Source organism: Brassica napus (genome assembly GCF_020379485.1).
Source record: "Brassica napus cultivar Da-Ae chromosome A8 unlocalized genomic scaffold, Da-Ae chrA08_Random_7, whole genome shotgun sequence".
NCBI classification, from domain to species: Eukaryota; Viridiplantae; Streptophyta; class Magnoliopsida; order Brassicales; family Brassicaceae; genus Brassica; species Brassica napus.
Window position 1 is genome coordinate 1 of NW_026014094.1, and position 24,857 is coordinate 24,857.

A 24,857-nucleotide genomic window follows, 5' to 3' on the forward strand; every position below is an offset into this window, starting at 1 on the left:
CAGTAACTTTGTAACCACAGACCTAAGAAAGGTCATCTGACCTTCATGTCTTGCTCTCAACTCTTCACCATCCCGTCAAAGGAAAGTGGAATCTTTCCTTGTTTCTCAGCAAGGACCGAAATTGCGTCCTACATTGAAAGAGGATTAGCTACGGGCAGTCCTGTTTATGCAGAGGTATAATCTACAGTTTAGCCAGAGTGCACAAGCCATTAACAGACCACACAACTTCATGACTAAGTAATGGCTTTGTTCATCAAGGTGGGATGGACATATCCCTCACATCATCTCCTAATATATTTCACAGACTCCTTGTCAGCATACTATCATCAAATCCCTCATAACCATAGTTCCAACCCTCTTTCAACTATCAAACAATTCCACACATTCCAACACACAATTCACCGTCAGAATGTACCAAGGAAGCATCCTTGATCTAGTAGAGACGTCATGGAAACAAACGTCTATAATCAATTTTACATCTTACCTGAAAAATCCACCTCTGACACGGCAAGCAACATTTCTGGTAACACACAGTACCGGTGTAGCAGCAGCCTACAGAAAAGGAAATGAACTATATATGTAACACCATTCATTTAAAAGATTCAAGACTATGACTTCTGATGCAAATTGGGCTCAAACCAATCCCCACAACGACCCAGATTCACATGCTTCTGCAATTTCATATCCAATTACTCTACCAAAGTAACCAAACTATACTTACTTCAGCTTGAGGAAATAGTAGGGACGAATGCAGGAACCACATACACCCTTGGCTGATCCTTCTCTTCCCAAACTTTCAGCCGATCATCAATTACCATTGCCATCTTAGGATGGCAGGTTGCATCAGGAAACACGTTGACCAATGATTTTTTAAAACCTGTCGTGGTTAATTACAAGCTTGTAAGAAGTCATACCATGATCACAATATAAGCAGGAATAAGTTAGTAACAAAAAATGTACCAGATTTTACACAAACAATGCGAGCTAGCAAGTCACTTGCGTTGATCAAATTCCCTTCTGGATCAAGGAGCCTCCACATCTCTAAGGCGTAGTCTCTCTCAGCCATTGTGCAAACATATACTTCAAAACGCTTGCGCCCTTTCGCTGTCAAATAGCTTCGAAGTTCCTCCCATGAAGGCCTCATCCTCACAAGAACACTTGTATCACGAATCTGTGCGTACAGATTGCAACTGAATCAGTCAAAATTTCAAGGAAACACCATACATATACCAACTTCAATATTTGCCTACCATGGGATTAATGCGAGTCAGGATAATATTCTTCTCTGGCAGCCTTATCAGTGGACGGACAAGAGGCTGATGGTTCTCAGACAAGGCAGGAACAAGTTCTGACTGCACTTTAACCACCTCCCCATTATCAATAACCTGGTCACTTTCATATACTGCTTCAACAGATTCCTGTCATCTGATCATCACGATAACGCTTCATCTCAGCCACCATAGCCGCAATGCGTTGAGGGTCCCCCTCGTTGTTTATCCTCGCTGCAACCCCTCAATCTATCCCTCAATCTTATCCTCAAACGTGCGCGTGGTGTTGGCCACCACAAGGGTTTCATCAAGATCAAAGACAATACCTAGACATCTGAGATTCAGCATGACAAGACATGAATCATAAATCCCAGGAGCTACTGTAAATGCCCAGAAGCAAGGACGGTCGTTGTTGATGTTCTCAGCATACATGGCTACCAAATGCAGCTCTTCCTCACCTAGAGACATTACTGCCGTCTGCAAGAACCAACAATCACATATAAGAAGGAAAACATTACTCATATGGAAACAAGTCAAGCTATGTCTTCATATGCTAGTAAACAACACAAGACCTGAAGCTAAATGATGACCCAACACAAGCCTAAATCAGAGTGAGGTTTAGATGTTCGATGAGGTAATAGTATTACCTTGTTGCCCCTAAGGCATGACGAGTAGAGGAGACTGAGCTGCTCCTGGGCAGGAGAAGGTGAAGCTTCCAACTTGAAACAAAGGCCACAAGATGAAACAGTAGCAAGCACTGCAAGAGGAGGACATCTCTCGCTAGGTTGAGAGAAACGGCTGATTCTGATACCCATTCCCATCTTCACTTTCTCCATCACTCTCCTCTGCTTCATCACATGGTCTTCTTGATGTGATTCCCTTGGAGGGCAAATCTCCATTTCCCCAACTCTTCCATCTTCAAGATACACTTGGACTCTATTACTGTTGTTATACATAACTTTGCCTTGTCCTTGCAGATCAAATGGATATGTCTCTTGTCAAAAGTCAAATTCGTTTCTAAAAAATCTTTACTTTTTTGGTCGTTGGGTCTCTATTGCTTGATTGATTGGTGAATTGGATCCGAGAAAGGAAACGTTTTGATAGATGGGTAGATGAAAAGGATGAATCTTTACTGTTTTTTCTTTTGGTTTTACGATTAAGAATTTGTCAGATCTGTAATTACCGATGATGATGAATCAACAAAATAAAAAGAAAAGCCTAATTCTTCATCTTCTCCGATGAATGATGTATGAATCTTTAGTTTTTTTTTTGTTGAATTGGGAGAAAATAGTTTTCTTTAGTTCTAAAACTAGAAGCGGCCAATATTGCTGCAAGAGGAGAAACCCTAAGATCCAGAGAGAGATTACCAAGTGTTTTAGATTGTGAATAGAAATTAGCTAATCCCTTCATCGGGGTTTTAAAGGAAACACCAAAGGTCCCCTTCCCTTAACCATTTGTTTTTTTTTATTTATTTTTAATATATTTCTATTTTTAATAACTGACAATCCCTGAAATAGTTTTTCGTCTCAAACTCAGATCCGCCAAATTATTTTATTTTACTCGTTTTTGATACCGTACCCGATGTTAAACTTCAGATTGTAAAATCAAGATTCATCATTTATTTCATGAAAAGAATAGTTTAGTTTAATGCTCCGAATGGTAACTGCGGTTTGAGCGGTGCGGAACAAGCGGTTCCTGCGGTACGGTTTTAACAGTTATAAAAACATACAGATATGTGGCATATGTATAGATTTTTTGTGACTGTTAACTGCGGGGCGGTGCGGTCGTAAACATTCGAAACCTAAAAGAAGATGTTTGTGTTCTTCACATGTGCATTGCTGCTTTAGGTTGTTAACGCATTAATAATAGTTTTCTTACTGCTTCACAAAATTGGTCTATTTTTACTACTCGCCCAAGCTTTCTACTCGGAACCATGTATTTGGATATTACAAGGTTTCGTGCATAAAAAACATGTACATTATTTTGTATAATACAGTATTTGTTTCTATATATAACAAAAAAAAGAAATTTAAATAGCCGTTTTTTAACAACGAACGGCTATTGTATAAATAGCCGTTACATATTGTATAAATAGCCGTTACATTCAGTTTTCTGTTATATAAATAGCACTACATATTTATGGGATATATAGATTATTATTTATTTATTTTACAAAATCTCCTATATATTAAAAAAAGAAGCATTACAACATTTTATCTATGACATGTATCATCAGTAGAATGATTTTTAAAGTCTCTAAAGAAATATGTTGGTCCACTAAACATATATTATATACTATCATTAAACTAACCATAAAATTAATCAACAATCTACAATTATTATTATTTTACAAAATCCCATATATATTAAAAAGAAATATTACAACATTTTAGCAATGACACATGTCATCACTAGAATGTTTCTTAAAGTCTCTAGAAAATTATGTTGGTCAACTAAACATATAATATACTTCTCACTAAACTAACCATGGAATTAATTAACAATCTACAATTATTTTTTTCCTTCTTTTCTTAAATAAAAGCTATAGAATTACCAAAAGTGAATAAAATATACACAAGTAATGCTTTTAATAATGAAGATTTGATAACAATTTACATATCTTCCATTGTTTTTAATGTTATATTATTAAAAATAAATTAAACAACCATATTAACCATATAATAAAATTTTAGATTTTTCGTATATGTTATATTTTGAATTTTTTAAAACGACTATAAATTACAAAAAATGTTAAAAGACTCACAATGAAAATTTATGATCTATAGATTAAATTTTTGTTATAATAAAATACAAATGATCAAAAAATCATATGTGTAAAATATAACATTTAATAGATATTCAGATTAATATATATATATCCCCTATATATATTAAAAGATAAGCATTACAACATTTTAGCTATGACACGTGGCATCACTAAAATGCTTCTTAAAATCTCTAGAGAAATATGTTGGTCAACTAAATCTCTAAACACGTGTCATCACAAAAATGGTTCTTAAAATTTCATGAAAAGAATAATTTAATTTAAAAGATGTTTGTGTTCTTCACTTATCCATTGCTCTTTTGGGTTGTTAACACATTAATAGCTTATTTGACCAACAAAAAACACATTTATAGCTTTTTTTACTGATTTCACAAAATTGGTGTATTTTTCCTATTTGCCCAGGCTTTCGACTGGGAACCATGTATTTGGATATTACTGAATAAAAAAATTATGTTGACAAAAAAACATTAATAGTTTTCATAAAACTGTTCATGCATAGAAAACATTTACATGGTTTTATATAATACATTATTTGTTTCTATATATAACAATAAAGATTTTAAATAGCCGTTACATATTTGTATAAATAGCCGTTACATATTTGTATAAATAGCCGTTACTTGTATAAATAGACGTTAATCAATATTTTATTATATAAAGAAAAGATTTTTTCTCATGTGAAGCTGTCACGTCATCAATTTGGATGCTCACAGCGCGGCACCTGCCCAATTTGTAAAAACTCACCGTTTCATTTAATTTAATATCCAATTGATGTGGGCTTCGTTATGAAGTTTGGACCTTATGTTTGGATGAAATATCCAGCCGGCTAGCCCGATAGAAGTTAACCATAATTCTCTCTTTACGCGTCGCATAAAAGGCTATTCCTCATCTCTGCTCTTTGTTCGATCCCATCCTCTGAACTTCTTCTTCATCAACCCAACCGCTCCCAGTAAATCGCTTTAAATCCCTTCTTAAATCCATCAACCACGATGTAGCCTTGAATGCGAGCTTTTCTTCTTTGGGTCAGTATAAAAATATTAGTCTTCCTCATCTCAAAACCATCTTCTCAATTCCTTATAACAATGGAAACTTCTTTAGTATAAGGGGTAACTCATATGTATTACTTGCCGATCGTTCTTTTTCCACGTTAGGAAGTGTGTCTGTTCAGATTTTGGGAAGCAAGAAACCTGAAACTCTGTAACGAGATGTTGGGTGTATACATGCTCCTCGTCAAAAGCTAAGGTTATTCCGTTCTTTAAGCCATAATCATCGTAGTTTTGTAACATATGATGGCTATAAACTTCAGATTATCAAACTTATACTGGCACAGATTGAATAATAAACTCTCCACTTCATTTTGATTTGTGTTTATCAAAAAATTGATTTTTTGTATTTCTCTTTCCTCTTTACAGGATCTTTTTATGAATAGTACTACAGATTGTTTTCGATCGTGTATGTCTTATTTAACACCACAACCACATGGAAAATGGGGGTTTCTCTTTTAATATTGATAAGTAGAAGCTTATCAAGAGAAACCATAGTTTTTTTTTCTGTTAAGAAAATTGGTTTATTAAATCATCTTTGTTTCAACAGGACAGTGGAAGTTTGATCATGATTACTAAAACTTCTTTAAGTCTACTCCATCAATGATTGGCTCTTTTACTTAAAGAGTTTGACTCGGTTTCTCATATTTTGTCTCTGCTTTCCAATAAACTAGACAATGCTCTTCAGGTATTTTGAGCATCCATTAATACAATCTAAGATCATGATTGTTCATTCTTCCATGATTGATGATACATTGCGTTCTGTGAATTCAGGGAGGAATTAGGCAATTAGCTATGCCACCCACATTATCTGAGATACTCTACTCAAAATCAAAGAAGAAGAACAACAACAACAAGAAGAAGACGAAGAGAGTGAAGTGAAAAAGAGGAAACACGAGTCTGATGCAGAGCTTAAAGAAGTTTCATCATATGGAGATATGAAGAGACTAAAAGAGAGTAAAATCATGAACATGGCTACAAACGTGAACTATCATTCTTAAAAGTCTGTTTTTTTTTCCTTTTTCTAAGTACAAAGATTCAATTTTTCTAGATTATGATATCAATGGCAGTGGAAGCGAATTTGCTTGCAAGATAGCTCAAATCCACACACAAAAAACAACATGATTTTCATCCAAGAGCGTTGTAGATTGCTTGGGTCGGAGAAAAGAAATCAACGACTCAAATATGAAGATCGAAAAAGTCTTTGAAACTCAGGCTATGGCAGTAAGGACATGTAATCACCTGGTTATGTGTTTTGGAGGGATAAAGAGAGGTTATCAAAAATGTGACTGTAGAAGGTTCTCATGTCTTTTGTCTTCGTCTTGAAAGTTGGTGGAGCTATTATTCACTGTCAAGATATTCTGCCATGCAAAGGAATTATATGAATCAGAAATTTAGTGGAGTTCAATATAAGGTTGATTATTGTGATTTGTGAAGCATCTACATTGATGATATGATCTACAAAGTATAGATAGGACTGGAGATGTAGATAGAGACTTATCAATCAACTACAAAAAGATCACCAGAAAATGTTAATTTCTTTTAAGAGCACCATAAAGAATATATAATGATAATGTCTCGAGAAGTCCATTGGTATACATACCACCATTATACTTGATACACCTCCAACCTTGGATCTTTAAATTTGATACAAAAACTCACCAAGAAGTCCCTGCATTAGGAAACAAATACCTCTTTAAGTTTAAAATAATTCTGCCATAGAATTGGTTATTTATCAAAACTTAAACAGTCTCTTGGATAAAGAACGATAATGAACATCCACAGAGCTCTCATGTAATTTTGGTTGGTCTAGGATCCAAAATAATCCTTTGTACGTTAAATCACAAGAGTGGTAAGCAAAATGGATATCCCAACACATATTCCATCAAATCTTGAGAACGGTTACCAGTCCAAAGATGTCTAGGTTTTCAAAAGTGGATTACATGAACTTAAAATAATAATCATCTTGAAACACGAATGCAAAAATACAATGGAAAAATATTATGGGGAGACGACCAAACAATTATTTACTTAGAAGAGGAGAAAACAATAATTTCTAAAATAAATTTTAAAATACGTAGATAAAATTATTGTAAAAAATTATGAACCTTAATGGTATTTTTAGTTAAAAGTAAAATAAAAGTTTATAATATTTGTGTTATTAATTATATACTACTCGCCCCCCCCCCTCCACGACGGGTTTACCCTAATTAATAAATATGTGAGAGGTGTTGTATGAATGAAGAACCCATTAATCATGTTCTTTTTCTGTGTCCTCATGCTCTTGCAACTTGGAAATGCTCTGGTCTTCTGCTACATGACATTCAATCTGCTGAGTTGGAACAAAACATTGCCACTTATTCACTCTTCTTAAAAGGCAAGATACTGCTACTCAAATCTGCAAACTTTCTTTATGGGTGATTTGGTATATTTGGAAATCCAGAAACAAGGTTTTATTTTCTAAATGAAATGTACATCCTATGGAAAATGCTCGACTTGCACTTGACGAAAATGATGAATAGAAGAGTAATTTTGTATCAGCGAAATTAAATGCTCCACGTCTTGTTAGGTGGTCACAGTGGGAATCTCCGCCTGCAAATTGATTAAAATGGAACTTTGATAGTAGTAACAGACATAAAGAAAATACTGTTGGGATTGGATGGATTGTCCGAAAAGAATGTGGAGTGTTTCTGAAATCAGGAATGATCAAACTAGTAAACGTAATGTCTCCTTTACAAGCATACACACTTACGTTTCTTCATGTTCTGTAACATGTTTGGATTAATGGATAGAGACAGATATGGTTTGAAGGTGATAGTTCAGATCACTTGATCGAATCATCAACACTGTGGTATTAGAGCATATTCAATTAGGTAATATGATATCTTATATGATATTTGCCGTTGGATGTCCTTGTTAACTAATTATTCGATGGGAACTGTTAATAGAAAACGGAATATGGCAGCGGATGTTCTTTCTAAACGTATCACAAACGAGAAAAATAATGTTTTAATATTTCATACACCACCTATATGGTTGGTAGATTATTTATATTGGCCGCATACAATTTGATTATAGGGGCATATCTAGATTATTATTTATTTTACAAAATTCAGTAATATTGTATCAAATTTTCAGATAAATGAAAGTGAACATGTACACAGAAAAAAAAATACAATAAACATCACTGGCGACATTAGATTCGAACGTTTAAACTAGATTTTCAATAATAACAAAACTTAACTCATTTGTATTATCTTAATATATAAGACCACAAAATGAAAACAAAACTTAGTTCATTTGTATTATTCAGTAATCAAAATCGAATCTTTTCTGAACAAAAGTAAAATTAAAAGTTTAAATTGCAAGGGATAACAAACATGTACCCGGTAGAGTTAAGCATCAAGCTATTTGGCTGTGCATCCCTGGGTTCGATTCGCTAGCGCTGACTAGCTCCGGATCAGCGGTGACTACGAGTTGCGGAAAGCTCATAAGAGCGACTACCGGCTGCGGAACATCCCTCCCTGTTTAAAAAAAAATAATAACAAACAGAATTTCGATAAACAAGTAAGATGTGATGGGCCGATGGGCCCATTCGTTGCCTTGACTTCTTCAAATTGCAAGAAAAGCTAATCCGATCCAAACAATAATCAAACTAAGTCCAACGAACCGGAACCGACTTACTAATTAACCGAATTGTACCAAACCGATCCGAAAATAGAATCGCAGCTAAATAAATATCTTCTCTTCTCCAGTGCTCTCTCACTTTGCATCGCCGCCATCGCCGAACATGACCGTCGTATCAACCACCGTCCCACACGTTAACAGCGTCGTTCCGAACGGAGACGCTTTCAACGGTAACGTTATCCCTTCCTCGAAGAAATCGCGTGAGAGCGACCGTCGCCGCCGCAGGCGGAAGCAGAAGAAGAACAACAAGCATCTCGTGCCGATGCAGAAGAAGCGGACGTTTCTGGTGCTTCTGATTCCAAGGAGAACGCAGATCCGCAGCCACAGGTAGGCTTCGTGTTAACTTTCTCCCACTCGATTCATGGATTGGAGATTTTCTAGGGTTTGTGATTTTTTTAGCTGATCTTTGTTTGTATCTGAGCAGGTTGAGATTGAGTATGTTCCAGAGCAGCCTGAACTCGAGGATGGTTTTAGCGATGAGTTTAAGCAAATCTTTGAGAAGTTCAGTTTCAAGGAACTTGTTGCCTCTGAGGTAGGACTCTTTTCTTTTGTCTCTTTAGCTCGCCAGTGCTTAGATTTTTAACGAACCGTGTTTGTTTTACTAGGACGACGCTAAGAAGGATGAATCTGAGGAGAATAAAGATGTGAAAAAGAAGGTTAATTCAGATTCAGAGGACGAGGAAGATCAGGGCAATGAACAAAAAGAAAAGGGTATCTCTAACAAGCAGAAAAAGGTATAATCTTTACTTGATCTTATCTTGATAGGCGCATGTTTTGTAAGATTCCTAAAATCCTGATTTTTTTGTTTTCTCAGCTTGAACGGAGGATGAAGATTGCTGAGCTGAAGCAGGTGTCCGCTAGGCCTGATGTTGTTGAGGTAATGATGCATTTATATTTTGAAGCTTTTTCCTATCTTTTCTTCTCTCTGTTGTTGGTACCCGCCTAGTGCTGGTTTTGCTATCCTTTAGCCTCTTGTGTCTTCGTCTCTCATTCTTAGTAACATCTCAAATTTTCTTTATTCATGACTTTACATTCATACTCTGCTGTTTTCATCATTGAAATATATATTTACTGTTGATAGGATGCGTGAGTCAGTTTTTTGTGTGTGTTTGTATACTTCTATACCGTAACCGATCTACATTCTATAATCTTGTTGTAATGATGTACCCCTTGTACATTTAATGTTATGATTATCCTTAGCTTAGAATTTAATGTTTACATGTTATGGTCTCAGTTGCATGGCATCCCATATTTTTCTTAGGGAAATCATGTTCTTTGTGTATCCCTCTATAGCTGTTTTGGATGCTTATTTATTTCTAACTTCTGTGTTAATGTTTTCAGGTCTGGGACGCTACTTCAGCAGACCCAAAGTTGTTGGTGTTTTTAAAGTCGTATCGGAATACTGTTCCTGTTCCAAGACATTGGTCCCAGAAGAGAAAATATTTGCAGGTTTGTGATATTTCAAGTAATAGTTCTGTAGCTAGTTATATGTTTCTGTGATTTGTGGGTGTGGCACATAGGGGAATTGTATGTATATCAACAGGGATAGCACTCGTCATGCAAATTAAGTTTCCTTATACATATATATGTGCCTCTTGCAGGAGAACGTCTGTGATAAGTGATAACCATGGAGCCTGGACTTGTAGGTGTAACTGAAGAGGACTCTTGATTTTTTTTTTCTATGCATGAAATATTAGGTGTTTATGTTTTGGAGACGTTTGATAATTCTCTGGGAAAGCGTTTTGTTTATCAATTGGGTGGGATTTTCCCTGTCTGAAACTTAACTTTCTGTTTTCGTGTGCATTTTAGTGATCTTCCTGTTAGATGCATCTGGCTTTGTAGTACTATTAGGATTCAGTCACGTTTCTTTGCGTTGAATGCTATTATTATATTGCTTCTCTCTCTTTCTTTAGTTGGTGGCGTCTAAGTGTGGCTTCAATTTTGCAGGGAAAGCGTGGTATAGAGAAGGCGCCATTTCATCTTCCTGATTTCATTGCTGCAACCGGAATTCAAAAAATTAGACAGGTATCTTATCACCGCATGATTTTACTCTTTTATTGATCTGCATTATAACGATTTTAAGCATCTCCCTATTTCCCTTCTACTTTGCATATATAAAATGAATATGAAACTTAAGCTTTTGTCTAGGCAGTGGCTTCACTTTTTATCCACTCCGCTAGATTTCTGGATGCGAATGGCCATTTCTTCTGTGCTTTTGACGAATTCTCTTTCTTCTCAGTCTCAGTTATACAATCTAGTCGTTCTTATTTGTTGCCGTATAAAAATTTCAAAATCTAAGTTATTCTCTATCATTTTTTGTTGGATTTGTTTAGGTGGAAGTCGCTAAATGCTTCTACTAGCTATAGCTAATTTTTATTGGTTCTTGTGCAGGCTTACATTGAGAAAGAAGACGGTAAAAAGTTGAAGCAGAAGCAACGGGAGCGAATGCAACCAAAGATGGGGAAGATGGACATTGACTACCAGGTTTTGCCTCAATAACTACTCGTGTTTAGTCTGCATATGTTGATGTATGTTCTTTAACTGATAAGGGAAGATATACCTTCGTATCTCAGGTTCTCCATGATGCATTTTTCAAATACCAAACAAAGCCTAAGCTGTCAGCTCTTGGGGATTTATATTTTGAAGGGAAAGAATTTGAGGTATTTCCTCGTGACATATTTTACCTCTATTATGATTTATTACACTACTTGCTACTTGTGTTTATTGCGTTGTGTACATGAATCTAATTGCACTCATTTGGGAAATAGGTAAAACTGAGGGAAACGAAACCAGGGACATTGTCGCATGGCTTAAAAGAAGCTCTTGGTATGGGAGAAGGCGCACCTCCCCCGTGGCTAATTAATATGCAGGTTTTTCTGTGACTTGTCTTTGTGATTATTCTGATTGAAATGTAATTGATTTTTCTCTGAAACCTCCTTCTCCGACAGAGATATGGACCTCCCCCTTCGTACCCACATCTTAAATTCCTGGTCTTAATGCTCCTATTCCACAAGGAGCTAGCTTTGGTTATCATGCGGGTGGCTGGGGAAAACCTCCAGTTGATGAGGTAACTTTGTTTCTTATTTATCTGGGTCCTTCTTTTAATTTACTTTTCCATGCCATTCACTAACACATTTTTGTTGCCCATGGTTTGTGTTATTTAGTTTGGGCGTCCATTGTATGGAGATGTCTTTGGCGTCCAGCAGCAAGATCAGCCTAACTATGAGGTGGCTTTTTTTAACATCCCTCTGTTCTGTTTTAAAACTCTATATTTATACGTGGAAGGAAGCCAGCATAAGTGGAACACCTAAGCTTCCTATTGAACTAATTCAAAATCTTCAAATTTTGTGGTACTTATTGATGGGTTGTTTTTATCGTGATATTAGGATGAGCCTATTGATAAGAGCAAGCACTGGGGTGATTTGGAGGAGGAAGAAGAAGAAGAGGAGGAGGAGGAAGAAGAGGAACAAGAAGAGGAGATGGATGAAGAGGAACTAGAGGACGGCATGGAATCGGTTGATACGATGTCAAGGTATTGTATTGCCTTAAACGATGTGGTGTATTTGTATTTTGTTTGCTTATCATATAACAGAAGTATGAAACTGAATGATTTTCCCCCTTTTTCAGCACTCCCACTGGCATTGAGACTCCGGATGCAATTGAACTTCGTAAGGAGCAGAGAAAGGAACCCGATAGGGCTCTATATCAGGTGGGAAATCTACTTTTGATTGATAGGTTCACTTTATCAACCACCTTTCGGTGGATATTCTCTTATTTTGATGTCAAGGATATTTCACAGTTAACGCTTTTTTGGTTGGTTCCTTAATGCTTGTTATTTATTTATTTGTGAAGGTACTTGAAGAAAAGGGAGAGAGTGTTGCTCCTGGAACTTTGCTGGCACCCACACACACATACGTTATTAAAACTGGTACTCAAGACAAGCCGGGAGCCAAAAGGGTAAGCAATCGATGCCAAATACTTATTTGATAGCAAGCAATTCACTGTTGGTTAGATAAGGCTTGATTTTGAAATAATTTTTGATTTTGGTCAAAAGGTCGTTTAAGTTTAGTAATCTCCGAGTCTTGTGTGTGTTTAGAGAATTGCCAGCAACATTTAGTTATGTTGTATCTCTGATGCTTTGTTGTGTTAGCTTTATGACAAGTAGCTAATTTATGCAATTTGTGTCTATTATGATCAGGTTGATTTGCTGAAAGGACAAAAGACAGATCGTGTGGACGTCAGCTTACAGCCAGAAGAGTTGGACGCCCTGGAGAATGTGTTGCCTGCCAAGTAAGTACTTGTTTTTATTGTAATCTCGACATATGACTTTATAAGATGAATAATAGTGTTCTAAACTTTGCATCGTGTGATTTTGGAAGGTATGAGGAAGCAAGAGAAGAGGAGAAACTACGCAATAAGCCAGAGGACTTCAGTGACATGGTTGCTGAGGTAATTAAATGACTTTCGAGATATACTATTGATTAACCTTTTCTTTTAGTCTGTGTATATAATATAACTTGGTGGAATGGTTACAGAATTCGAAGAAAAGGAAGCGTGATAAGGAAGGCAAGAAAAAGAAGGATTTCAAGTTTTGAGGAAGCTGCTTCTTATTCATGGAAGAACCACCATGAACTCTGGATTCTAGACCTGAGAGATATTTATTTTCCTGAGAATGTGTTTGCTTTACGTAACGTTGAGAGAAGAGCTGAGGTAGAAAACCTTGAGTTTTAAGAACCTAAATGCTGTGGATTCTAGACTTGTAATGTGTTTCCTGAAGTTCAGAAAAAAATACTACTTTAGACAAATTCAAAGCCAAAGCCTGAAAAAACTTGCATAACAAAAAGTCTAATAAAACTGAAAGAAACTAAAAGTAGGGATCGTCCATAGATCATAATACATTGTTTGTTTCTTTCTTTTTGACATTGGGGAGCTAAACTGAACCATAAAGGCAACACTGGTTACTTAATTTGGAGCGTAACATGTACTGATGGTGTTCATGATGTTACAATCCCTGTCTACGAAGATCATGATGAAGCCATAACAAACAACCTTAAAACTATAACATTGAGCGATGGTAACTTTAAAACTATAACATTGAGCGATGGTAATGGTCTTTGTTCTTAGGGCATCATTATTGGTGTCCTTTAAGTTGGGTCCTTAAGCGTAGGGTTCCTTAGCTTTTAACTAAAAAAGCTAAAGAACGGCTCTTAAATAAGGGACTTCGTTTTTAGTTAAAAGTTAAGGGATCCTACGCTTAAGGGTCTCAACCTAAGGGATACCAATAATGATGCCCTTATGTAATTCGTTGGAAATCTCAATGCGACCAAAATCATTATAATAAGGTCAAATCGTAAGAAAACTCGTGACCTCTCTCATATAACAAACACAGATTGAGAAAACCGCCAAGTTTCCTCATTATTCATCATCACAAACCATATATCATGCATATAAAAGCTACTACAACCGAATCCAGACAAAAGGTTCCTTATGATCATCAACTACAACATAGGCAATATATAATCATTGTAATGACTACATATTATAAAAGTGTGATCTTTCTTATTTTAACAATAAGCAATACATTTCTTCTTACAATCCATAGTGCATCCACCACCACCTCCTCCACCGCCGTATCCTTTCCCTGAGCGGCTAAAAGAGCTGAAACACTTAGCCGGACACCTCAGCTTCTTGCCGTTACAAGGACCTTTCACTCTACAAGTCACCGTTGGCCTCACCACACCTCCCTTTCCAAACCCACCGCTCGGACCACCGTACCCTCGCCGTATCCACCGCCCACTCCGGTCCCCGGGAACCCGTTTCCGAATCCGGGTATTCCGTCAAATCCAGGTACACCCCGAATCCTGAACCATCGTTTCCGCTCTTGTGACGAGCTGAGTGAGTTGCAGAGACGAAGACGATGAGGAGAAGGAAGCTAAAATGATCGGTTTTGTAAACATGTTTGTTATCTTGGTTAAAGTGGGTTTGGTGAGAAAGTTGGATTGAATATAAAATAGAAAGAGCATTAAATAGGAGGAAGATATGAAATACAGTTAAGGCATTGAGTCGTGGAGTTTCGTGTGAAGATCACTTTAATGCCCGCACTTCACTAGAAAGTCTTTTGTGTCTGTCTCCATCACTTCCGTAACTTGTTGAGGGACTGTACAGATATATTTTCCCCACTTGGCCACATTTAATTGAAGCATGTGGTTAACTAAAGATCGACAGAACGTTTAAATTAAGTTTAAATTTTGGAGGGCATTTTTGACAGATGTTTTCACGATAAACTAGTAGAGATAAAAAAAACTACCAACAGTCGGAGGAAACTCTTTTTTTTTTGTTCGTTTGTTTCTATATGTTAATATTAATTTATAAGAAATTCCTAGGGTATCAATTTTTAGTTTTTTTTACTAAATGGTAAATATATATTTATACTCTAGGTTAACTAATCTAGTTTTAAAAAAAAAAATTCAAATTAAAAAAAATAAAAAATTAATATTCAAAAATTTCAAAATAAAAAGACTATTATGATCATTTTATTTTTTAAAAGGTTTTGGTAACAAAAACTTAAGAAAATTATTTGCGAGAACTGACTTTAATTTAAAACTTTCTATGTTTCATGTTTTTGCATGTTCATACATATTCCCTTTGTTCTTTTAAGTGACATTATACAGATTTTCACACAAATTTAGGAGACTAATACAATATCTATTCTAACATTTGTATATACTTAATTTACCCAAGACCTTTTTTTTTTGAAGAAACTCACTCAAGACCATTATTACAACATATCATGATATAAGGATTAATGAACAGTCACCTTTTATTATCATTTGCCTAAATTTTTAGAAACAACTAATATTTTGAAACAAAATCAAAATGCTAAAACATCACTTATAAAAGAACTTAGGGAGTAAGAAACACGTTTGAAATTTACCAAAAGTTTGGTGAAACAAAATTTAAGTTTAGTCTTTGGGTGATACTCATTTTTTCTGTTTCCATATATTAATATTAATTTAATACTTCCTTTCTAAAGATAAATATTTTGTATGTTCCTACATATTAAAAACACAATGAAATTTGGTAATAAACATACTATTATTAACCATTTTCAATAATTTCCAACCTATAGTAATTTAATAAATATATGTATTATTTTAAAAATTAGTATTTACCATTATTAATTCATAAAATGTAATGTTGAAAATGTATCTTTTAAGAATAAAAGTTTTTTTTTCTTTCAAAACATTGTTTTTTAGAAATAGATGGAATAGTAACATATAAGATTAAATTTATAAGATGGAGATAAAACTAGAAATTTTCATGAACGTAAACTCAAAAAAAGAAGCTAGGACCTATACCTGGACAATCAACGATTAATGTTTAATTTTTTGAAACTTAAGTCTGAAACTAAATTCTAGCTCAACATCTAAGCACACATCTTCAAGTTAACATAGCTCAAAATTTCAACCCAAAATAAATTTAATAGTTATTTTTGTTTCGGAGAAATCCTGAAATTTCATAAACTAGATTTATTTATATAACGAGATTAGTCATGGGAATTCGGATTTTTTTGATTTGGGTCGGTTTGGTTTTTTCATTTTTTGGGTTATTTGGATTGGGATGTTTAAGAACTGTTTAGGAACCAGACATTTTTCGGATTGGTTTGGATAATGTCGGGTTCGGATTGGGTTTCTATTATTTTATAAACCCGAAGTGGAGCCGTATTATAAATACTTCGGGTTTGATTTGGGTCTAAAGTCCAAAAAAATCCCGAAAATTCGACTTAAGCCCAGAGAAAACAAAAAAATATTCGGGTAATTCAGATTCTTTTAGATTTTTCTTATTTATAATTATATTTTATATATACTAAAACTAAAAATAATTAATATTTTTAATATATTCAAAATATTCGGATATCCGTTTAGTTCTCGGTTCGGTTTCGGTTTTTCGGGTTTGGAAATATAGGAACCATTCGGGTTTTGTAATTTTCAGTCCGATTTCGGTTTTAGTTTTTTCGGTTCGGTTTTGGTTTGGTTTTCGGGTTTCGGATAATATGCCCAGAACTAAACGAGATTCTAGATTAAATATAACCAAGACAAAAAACTCGGTTTGTTTCGTTTCGATGTTGTTAGTTTGTTTCTAGATTTAATATAAAAAAAAAAGAAAAATGTTGACAAGATTTAAAACTAATGGCATGTTTACAAGAGACAACTAGATGAAACGAAGAAAGACCACTAACAAAACTACACAAAAATGTATAACCAAGACAAAAAAAAAACAGAAAGATCTGTCTACCAAAAAAAAAATTCATCGAAACGAAAGATATTTGTTTTTCAGCTAAGAAAAATCAAGAACAATTCAAAAATCTATGAGACGGTAAACTATTGTTGACAAATGGCAAATGAAATATAATTTTCAAAATTAATGATTACTTCACCAAAAAAGTGATTGCAGAGTTAGCAATTGTTTTCTAATATTCAATCTTGGAGGGGTTTTTAACAGATGTTTTCACGATAGCTTACAAAATCTACCTAAAGTTGGGTGAAACAAAATTCAATTTTAGTCTACTGATAGTTGGGTGATATTCCATTAAAAAGAGGATTTCTTGTTGCACGAAAAGAGGGTTTTTTTTATTCTTTTGCTAATGATTATTTCATCAAAGGAAAACTAACTTGTGGTGTTATAACATTGTTCTATTCCATAAGGCCCACTCATTAATTTAGCACAACTATATCGTCTGTCTTGCTCAAAAATCTATGCAGATGTCAGATTAATAAAACAATGTTTTGTCCAAGGTTACATTAAATTTTAGGGTTGATTAATTAGACTCCACCATTAAATTGGTTTTGTTGACAATTTAGTTCACCATACAGCATTTCTTGTCTCTCTGTAGAGGACATAGGCCATTAGGCCTAAGAGGACCCCATCAATATATTTATAGTTGAGCTGTGATCTATATAGAGTAAATGAGCAGGTGAACAGAGTATTTGAAAGAATGGTAATCTAATGATTATTATTGAAGATGACATTTGTTTCATTTATCCTTTTAACATTATGACAAGTTTTGTCATTAACTGATTCACATTTGGCCCAAAAAAAAACGGTTTAAGCTTAGTCTCCTCACCGGACACTGCTGAAAGTTTTGAGCGGTCCTTGCAGCACAGACCATGGAGGTCGTTTGTTGTCCTCCTGAAATTTTACATAGTAAAAATAAAAGTAAAAATTACTTTAAATGTATAAGAAGACTCTTTCAAAGAATTGTCAGTTCACAATTAGTAGGACTCGAGTAGACACAATTGGACATTTGTAGACATGATGAAAACACAAAAAAGGATCGGTATAAGGTTTCTTAAGAGATCAAAACAGATCCAGCTTATAGCTTTATCAGTGATTGATGAAACCAAAAACAAAACCAAGTAAACATGCTTGCAAGAGGAACATAAAACATACTCTGATGTCTGTTACAGATTTGCAGGAGGAACATCTGACAGATGGAGCTCCATAAGGATACATCAGGAGAAGTTCACAATTGCTACACTTCACCTGACCAACCTGGTAAGCTGTACACAAAGAATGAGCCATTGATTATAAACCGACAAGAGAAGGATATTTCATCAATTAAGGAGATATTACTGAAGTAACTGTAACGGAGTAGTAGAGTAGTAAGACTAACCAAATAAAGAATCAAAGATCAGGTAAATGGTCAATAAGAGAGCAATTATAATGGACTAGAGACCCAAAGATCATTCTTATTTCACCACTTTGAATGAATCTACCATACCAAGCTCAGAACTTTACATAAGAGATAATGGATTTGAGCAGCAATGATGACGGATAAAGAAGCGAAACCAGCAAGAAGATTCATCAAGATTCCACAGTTAATGAATTAAAGAGACAAGGAAGCAGTAACCTTCAAGAACGAGATTAACAGTCTGACAGCAAGAACACTTGACGTGTTTGGTTCCTCGGGGATACGAAAGTAAACGCCTGCAAGATCCACACACCATTTGCGCCATCTCTACAACCCCTCAAAAAACAATAAAAAGCTGACATCTTTAATCATTCACGGACCCTCTAAACACAGACTCATTCAAAATACCGGAAATTTCGGCGGCGGTGGTGGAGTTCACGGCGGTGGTGACGGCGGCGATCGGAGGAGGGAGAACGGTAGATTCCCATCCCGGAGGAGGACCTTCTTCCTCATCCTCTTCCTCTTCTTTCTTCTGCGTTTGTATCTCTTCCATCGTGTCTTTGGTCTCGGCTTCGGCGATCATCACTCTCTTGCAAAGATGTGAGAACTCACCACTGATGATGAAGACTAAACAAACCGGAATGTGACATTGGTTCCGGTACACTAAAACGGACACCAGATCTATTCCTCTTTGGTTTTCGGTTCGATTTATAACCGGACCGAACCTGAATTAAAAGCAGAATTGAGCAAGAAAACCGGAGTTGAATTGAGTTATGAAAACGATTTTCAATACTCTTCAGTTGCTATGAAATTACAATTAAGAGACTCAAAGTTACAAAATTACAATTACAATTGTATATATTCAATTTGGAAATTAATTAGCTTAAAAACAAAGTAATATTACTTGCATTGGTGAATGATTCAACGTTCACATGATCATGACTACTATCCATCAAATTGGTACTTAGCTAGTTGCACAAGCATGCACTAAACTTGTTCATGCTATAAGTTACAACGTAAAAAGTCATAGTTACATAAGCAAATGTGAACATGTCTTTTAAATTATCAATGGATTAAAATGCATGTATGATACAGTGATATAAACGTACTTTTAAACATTACTACTAGGAATGTGTAATAAACATATAATAAGCCAAAGGGGAGAAGATCAGGGTCACATTAAACGTTAGATTAGAAAGAGAAAATTAGTTTGATAAAGCTGAAAACAAACTTTGGATATAACAAAAAGAATCTATGGGTTTCTTAGATCTGTAGAGTATTTCATCATTTATGGTATGGAGAACATGCATCACCAGTTGATGTGTGCATTCATGACCCCCAAGTAATAACTTAGTCTTGTCCAAGATTGCTATTGGTAAGAGTGCGCATTCCCTGAAGAAAGAGACTCTTTTGATTAGACCCACCGAACACATTTTCTTCCATGTCTTGGTGTTGCCGCGTGAACAATCCAACGACCTTATCTCTAAGGTGGACCAGTTATTCTCGGATACAAACAAGCTATTATCAAGGATGCACATGGAGACGCTAGAAGGGTCACAGACATGGGCAATGGGAGCTTTGCAGATTACTTGAAAAGTTTGATTGTGATGATCGAATGATAATACATTTTCTTCTTCAGCTCCGTTAACCAATAAAGCGACCCATCAAAGAACACTGGATTATTGTAAGCGTTGATCCGATAAAGAGAAGCAGGGTGAACGTACCTCCAAGCATTAGTGCTAACATCGAAAACCTCACAAGTGGTAACATTGTCTAGGACAAACCCAAACGAATTATATAGAAAACCGGCTTGTACGTGCCGTTAAGTTTGTCTTTACCGAATCCAAGCTTAGGACTTGGGGAGACAGACACTCCGTGTCTAGACATGTAGTGTTGTATTCTTGCAAGAGGAAAAGTTTGATACCATCTAGTGGCGGGATTGGCCACTACTACACCGACACGCGTGTCATAGAGGCATACTAGACTGTCACAACTACCGTGGCATATCGACCAGCACAAAGAACGGAACCACATATTATAAACTATTTCTGACCTATAAAAAATTATTGGAGCATGCTTTATGATCTGATCATCATCACGAAGGGACATGAAAAGGAAATCTGGACCTCGTGATTGCTTACGACAGAGCAACTGCCTTTCCTGAAAACGACGGTCCTCTACTGTGGATTTCCACTTCTTGGATACGGACTTGAATCTCAGCAAAGACATCACCGGAAGTCTCTCTAGTATGAGCTCTATAACGTCGTCAGGTAGCAGCAATTTCACACTCAATCGTTTTTTCGACAGTGTAGTTCCAATCTCGCGCCATGGCTTGTCAACATTGTATCTCGTGTGTAATTAATTGATCAAGAGGGGCATACATCATTGTATATGAATATATAGCTAAGGATCCTACTCGAACTAGGAATCTGGAAGAAAAAAAGAAGGAAATCTTCAGTCTGTTCTTATAAAAAAAAAATCTTCAAGTCTGTTTATTCATATCAAGGAAAATAAATTCTTTTTTTTTTAACAAATAAATTCCAAAAGATTCTTTTTTTTGTTTTCTTATTATCTATAGCGACATTAACCAACTTAATACATATTAAAATATATTTACCAAAACACAGTTATGCTATTTTGAAAAATAAGCACTGTCAAGACCAAGATTTTTTAGTGATTTCTGTTAACTTTTGTAAAGAAAAATTTATTTTTATTTAATGTCTAAAACAGAAAGACTAAATTTGTTACTTAAAATTCATAGTTGGACTATTACATTTATTTAACTTAGTTATTATTAAATATACGTCATAGCTTAGCATATTTATTTGAATATTTTCAAAATAAGATATCATAAGAGATAATATCCTTTTCTAAGATTGCATGTTAAAAGTATTTCTTTGAATATTTAATTTTAAATAATAAAAAATCCATAATTAAATTAAGTATATTAATTTTTGATTTATAGATAATGAAATAACATTTATATATTTACAATTCATAAATAAATTACTGAACCAATTAATAAATATAAAATAACTTAATACATTTATTAAATATTTTTATAATAATAAAATTAAATAATTACATATACATAATAACATATATTGATAAATTTTACAACATATTTCAATTTACTATAGCAAAATTAAATCTAAAATAAAAGTAAAAGCCCCATTCTAAAAAACAATTATGGGTTGAATATCAGATTGGGGATCATAACACAAATATAAATTATAATGGTAAACAGAACTTAGTGCTCCTTTCGTAATGTGATGAGCCTGCAAATAATATATTCTCAACTCAAAGGACAATCCCAGATTTTTTATATATGTTTATATTCCATTTTACCCGATTATATCTATATTCTTGGCAATTTTTTGAAAATAAGTATACACATTATAAAGAATCTCTGTATTTCTTCCTTTTTGTCGATCAACCACAAAACTATGATTCCAATCCTAAGAAACATGCGACACGTAGATTTTAATGTCGCAGACTATATATACGATACCTTTGGAGTAGTGTTAGTACGAATATTAATTATTCACATAAAATTGGAATTCGAATAATTTGATAATACAAGGTCAGCCAATCTTTTAGAGTAATTATATTCTTCAATATACGGTTGTGGTCAACATGCCATTCGTTTTCTTGCTTGCATGCACTAACAGGTCTAAAACCATGCATGAGAAGACTTTATATTTCAATTAAGTTAAACCACACATTTCCCTCTACATGTTCCTATAAATACCTTCACCACCACGAGTAAGTGTTTTGACATCACAAGATAATTAAGAGAGTGAGTTAGAGAGAACAAAAAAAGGATGGATGATGATTATGAGAGTCTCTTGGTGTATCAGAGGGTCTTGCATGGAAGAATAGAGAATGAAGTTGAGCCAAGGATGACTTGCCGATTTTTTCCAACGAATCTATACTGATTTTGGTGTTTGGCAAGTTGACTTTGGCTCTGTTTCCTTCTCTTCTTTTCGATGTTAGACTCCAGATATCTATCTGTATATCACCATCACAACTTGTGATCAAGGTTTGCAGCTTCAGTATAATATGCAGTTATTTGCAAGTTACTTGATGCATGCTAATTGCATTTGCTTCTATTATCCTCTTGTTCTATGTAAATGTAGATATTTTCGTTTACCGTTGATATAGTTTTAAACTCAGAACAATAGCCTGAGTTTAGGTTACTACTTATTTTAAACTCAGAACAATAGCAGAACAATAGCCTGCTATAACATAACCTTAGCTAATACATTATAGTTTAGGTTAGTACTACTTATTATTAAAATAAAAATTCAGAACAATAGAAGCTATAACATAACCTTAGCTAATACATGATAGTTTAGGTTACTACTTATTATTAAAATAAAAATTCAGAACAATAGCAATGCATCACATATAGAGATGGCAATTGGGTTGTACCGACCCGCCTTGTCCCGCCCCGCCGCGGTACACAATTGATGCGGGTCTTCGCGGTACAGGCCCGCGCGGGATGCGGTTCCTAGAAGAGCTGCCCAATCCCGACCCGCGACTTGCACAAGCCTTGGCGGTACAGGCCCGCGGGACTCCGATCTTCATCGACACATGCGCTACTGATGGCAATTGGGATATACTGACCCGCCTTTCCCGTCCCGCCATCTCCATCCTGAGCATAGCACCTGCAAGAAAAAGAGACCAATAGAGATGAAAACACAACATGTCTTATGAATCAGTTGAATACAATAATGCTCACCGTTATAGCTTTGTTTTCAAGAAACAACACGAGTACATAACATGAGTAATTTCAGTTTAGTGTGTTTTAATATAAATGGGTTAGAATAAGTTGATCAGCTAAAGCTTATGTAATGGTGTAGTAATCTATGTATTTTGCATACAAACCATATTTAATTACATTAAGGAGTTTTAATGAAAAAATTTCTTTAAATATGAATGAACGATGGCAAATCCAAATAATCAAATCCAAGTATTGTAAATGAACACCAAAACAAAATCCAAGTAATGTAATGTGGCCTCGGTAAAAACCTTATCGGAAAACCCATTGGGACAAAACCCGACAAGGGAAAAGAGCGCCACGAAATCCATAATGTAAATAAAATAAAAACACCAGATCAAAATAAAAATCAAGTTTCTTCTTCTTCAACTTCATCATCAGACCACGGTACTGTCTCGTCTTCACCAACTATTTCATTTTCTGGAAATATTAAAAAAAAATCGAAGTTAATTAGATTTAAAGAACATGGCATCCTAAAATATATAACAAAGTGAATAATTTACCATGTTCAGAAGCTTCGAATCCTTTTAGCCAATTCCTACTACATATCAGAGCTTGCACATTTTGGGAAGTAGACGGCTCCTGTATTTGTTCAGAACTCTTGAACCGATGCTAAAGGAGGATTCTGAAGCCACTGTTGTGATCGGAATGCTAAGCAGATCACAAGCCATTGCTGGCAAATCACCAAACCTGTGAGTATTATCTTTCCACCAGTTGAGAATATCCAAACTTTCAAAGCTATCCATATCTAGCGCAGGTTCATCCAAATAAGCTTGGAGAGCTGTTTTTCCACTCGCAGCAACACTACTTTTGCGAAACGCAAAAAAATCCTGTAGTGTTTAAAAAAATTTAAAAACAATTTGATGGAATATCCAAACTTTCAAACCTATCTTAGCGCAGGTTCAAAATTAATTAAAAAAAAAACGAAACAGGAGACTTACACCATAGTTCTCAAATGTTCCTTTCGGTCCTCCACAAACATTTTGTTGATCCATCTCACGAGGCTCTGCAGAAGGTGATGTTGACTTCGATTTTTTGTCGTATGATTCAAACAAAGTTTCCAGCTTCAGACGCAAGTTCTTCATTTTCGCATCACGTGTACTCATGTCAAGTCTCCCTAAACAATATTCTACAACTGGAAGCTTCAGACGTGGATCAAAGACAGCTGTCATTGCAAAAAGATCACTGACTTCTTCCCATACTTATCGAACTTCTCTTTCATCGGTATCACCATGTCTCGGATAATCTCATCATCGCTTTCCTCATTTATCTGCAGCCAATTATGGATCTTCCATACCTGATAGAAATACAAGTTCGATGTTGGGTATTTCGAACCTGACATCAAACTAGTAATCTTAGCAAAAGGCTCCAAGAAAAACACATATTTTCGCAGCTCTGCTCCATTCTGTAGCTGTAGGCAAAAACTTATAGTTTCTCCTATCATATATCTCCAACTTAACAAACGCTTCACGGTACGGAAGGGCTCTTTCAAGCATATAGAATGTCGAGTTCCATCTTGTCTGCACATCCATTATCAAACCAGCATTCTCCTTTATACCAGCAGCATCCACGCATTTTGCAAACGTCATCTCACGCGTCT

The 24,857-nt window shown here is 35.2% G+C and overlaps 1 protein-coding gene, 1 long non-coding RNA gene and 4 pseudogenes across 2 annotated transcripts; 2 read left to right on the top strand and 4 right to left on the bottom strand.

Annotated features, from left to right (window-relative positions):
• Positions 1–722: 722 nt before the first annotated feature.
• LOC125594509 lies at positions 723–2,650 on the bottom strand (annotated as a pseudogene).
• A 3,041-nt stretch (positions 2,651–5,691) lies between these two features.
• Positions 5,692–6,187, top strand: LOC125594503. Its single transcript, XR_007329905.1, has 2 exons — positions 5,692–5,784; positions 5,871–6,187. It is a non-coding gene; the product is annotated as an uncharacterized LOC125594503 (long non-coding RNA).
• Positions 6,188–8,849: 2,662 nt separating this feature from the next.
• Positions 8,850–13,588, top strand: LOC125594505 (annotated as a pseudogene).
• Positions 13,589–13,882: 294 nt separating this feature from the next.
• LOC125594507 lies at positions 13,883–14,774 on the bottom strand (annotated as a pseudogene).
• A 2,939-nt stretch (positions 14,775–17,713) lies between these two features.
• LOC125594506 (protein LOL2-like) lies at positions 17,714–19,084 on the bottom strand. The gene is made up of 4 exons (XM_048770686.1): positions 18,883–19,084; positions 18,694–18,801; positions 18,234–18,343; positions 17,714–17,972 (listed from the first exon to the last, which is right to left on the bottom strand). Exons 1-4 carry the CDS (start codon positions 19,055–19,057, stop codon positions 17,904–17,906), a joined length of 462 nt encoding a protein of 153 aa, XP_048626643.1. The 5' UTR covers positions 19,058–19,084; the 3' UTR covers positions 17,714–17,903.
• A 377-nt stretch (positions 19,085–19,461) lies between these two features.
• LOC125594504 lies at positions 19,462–24,429 on the bottom strand (annotated as a pseudogene).
• Positions 24,430–24,857: the final 428 nt, after the last annotated feature.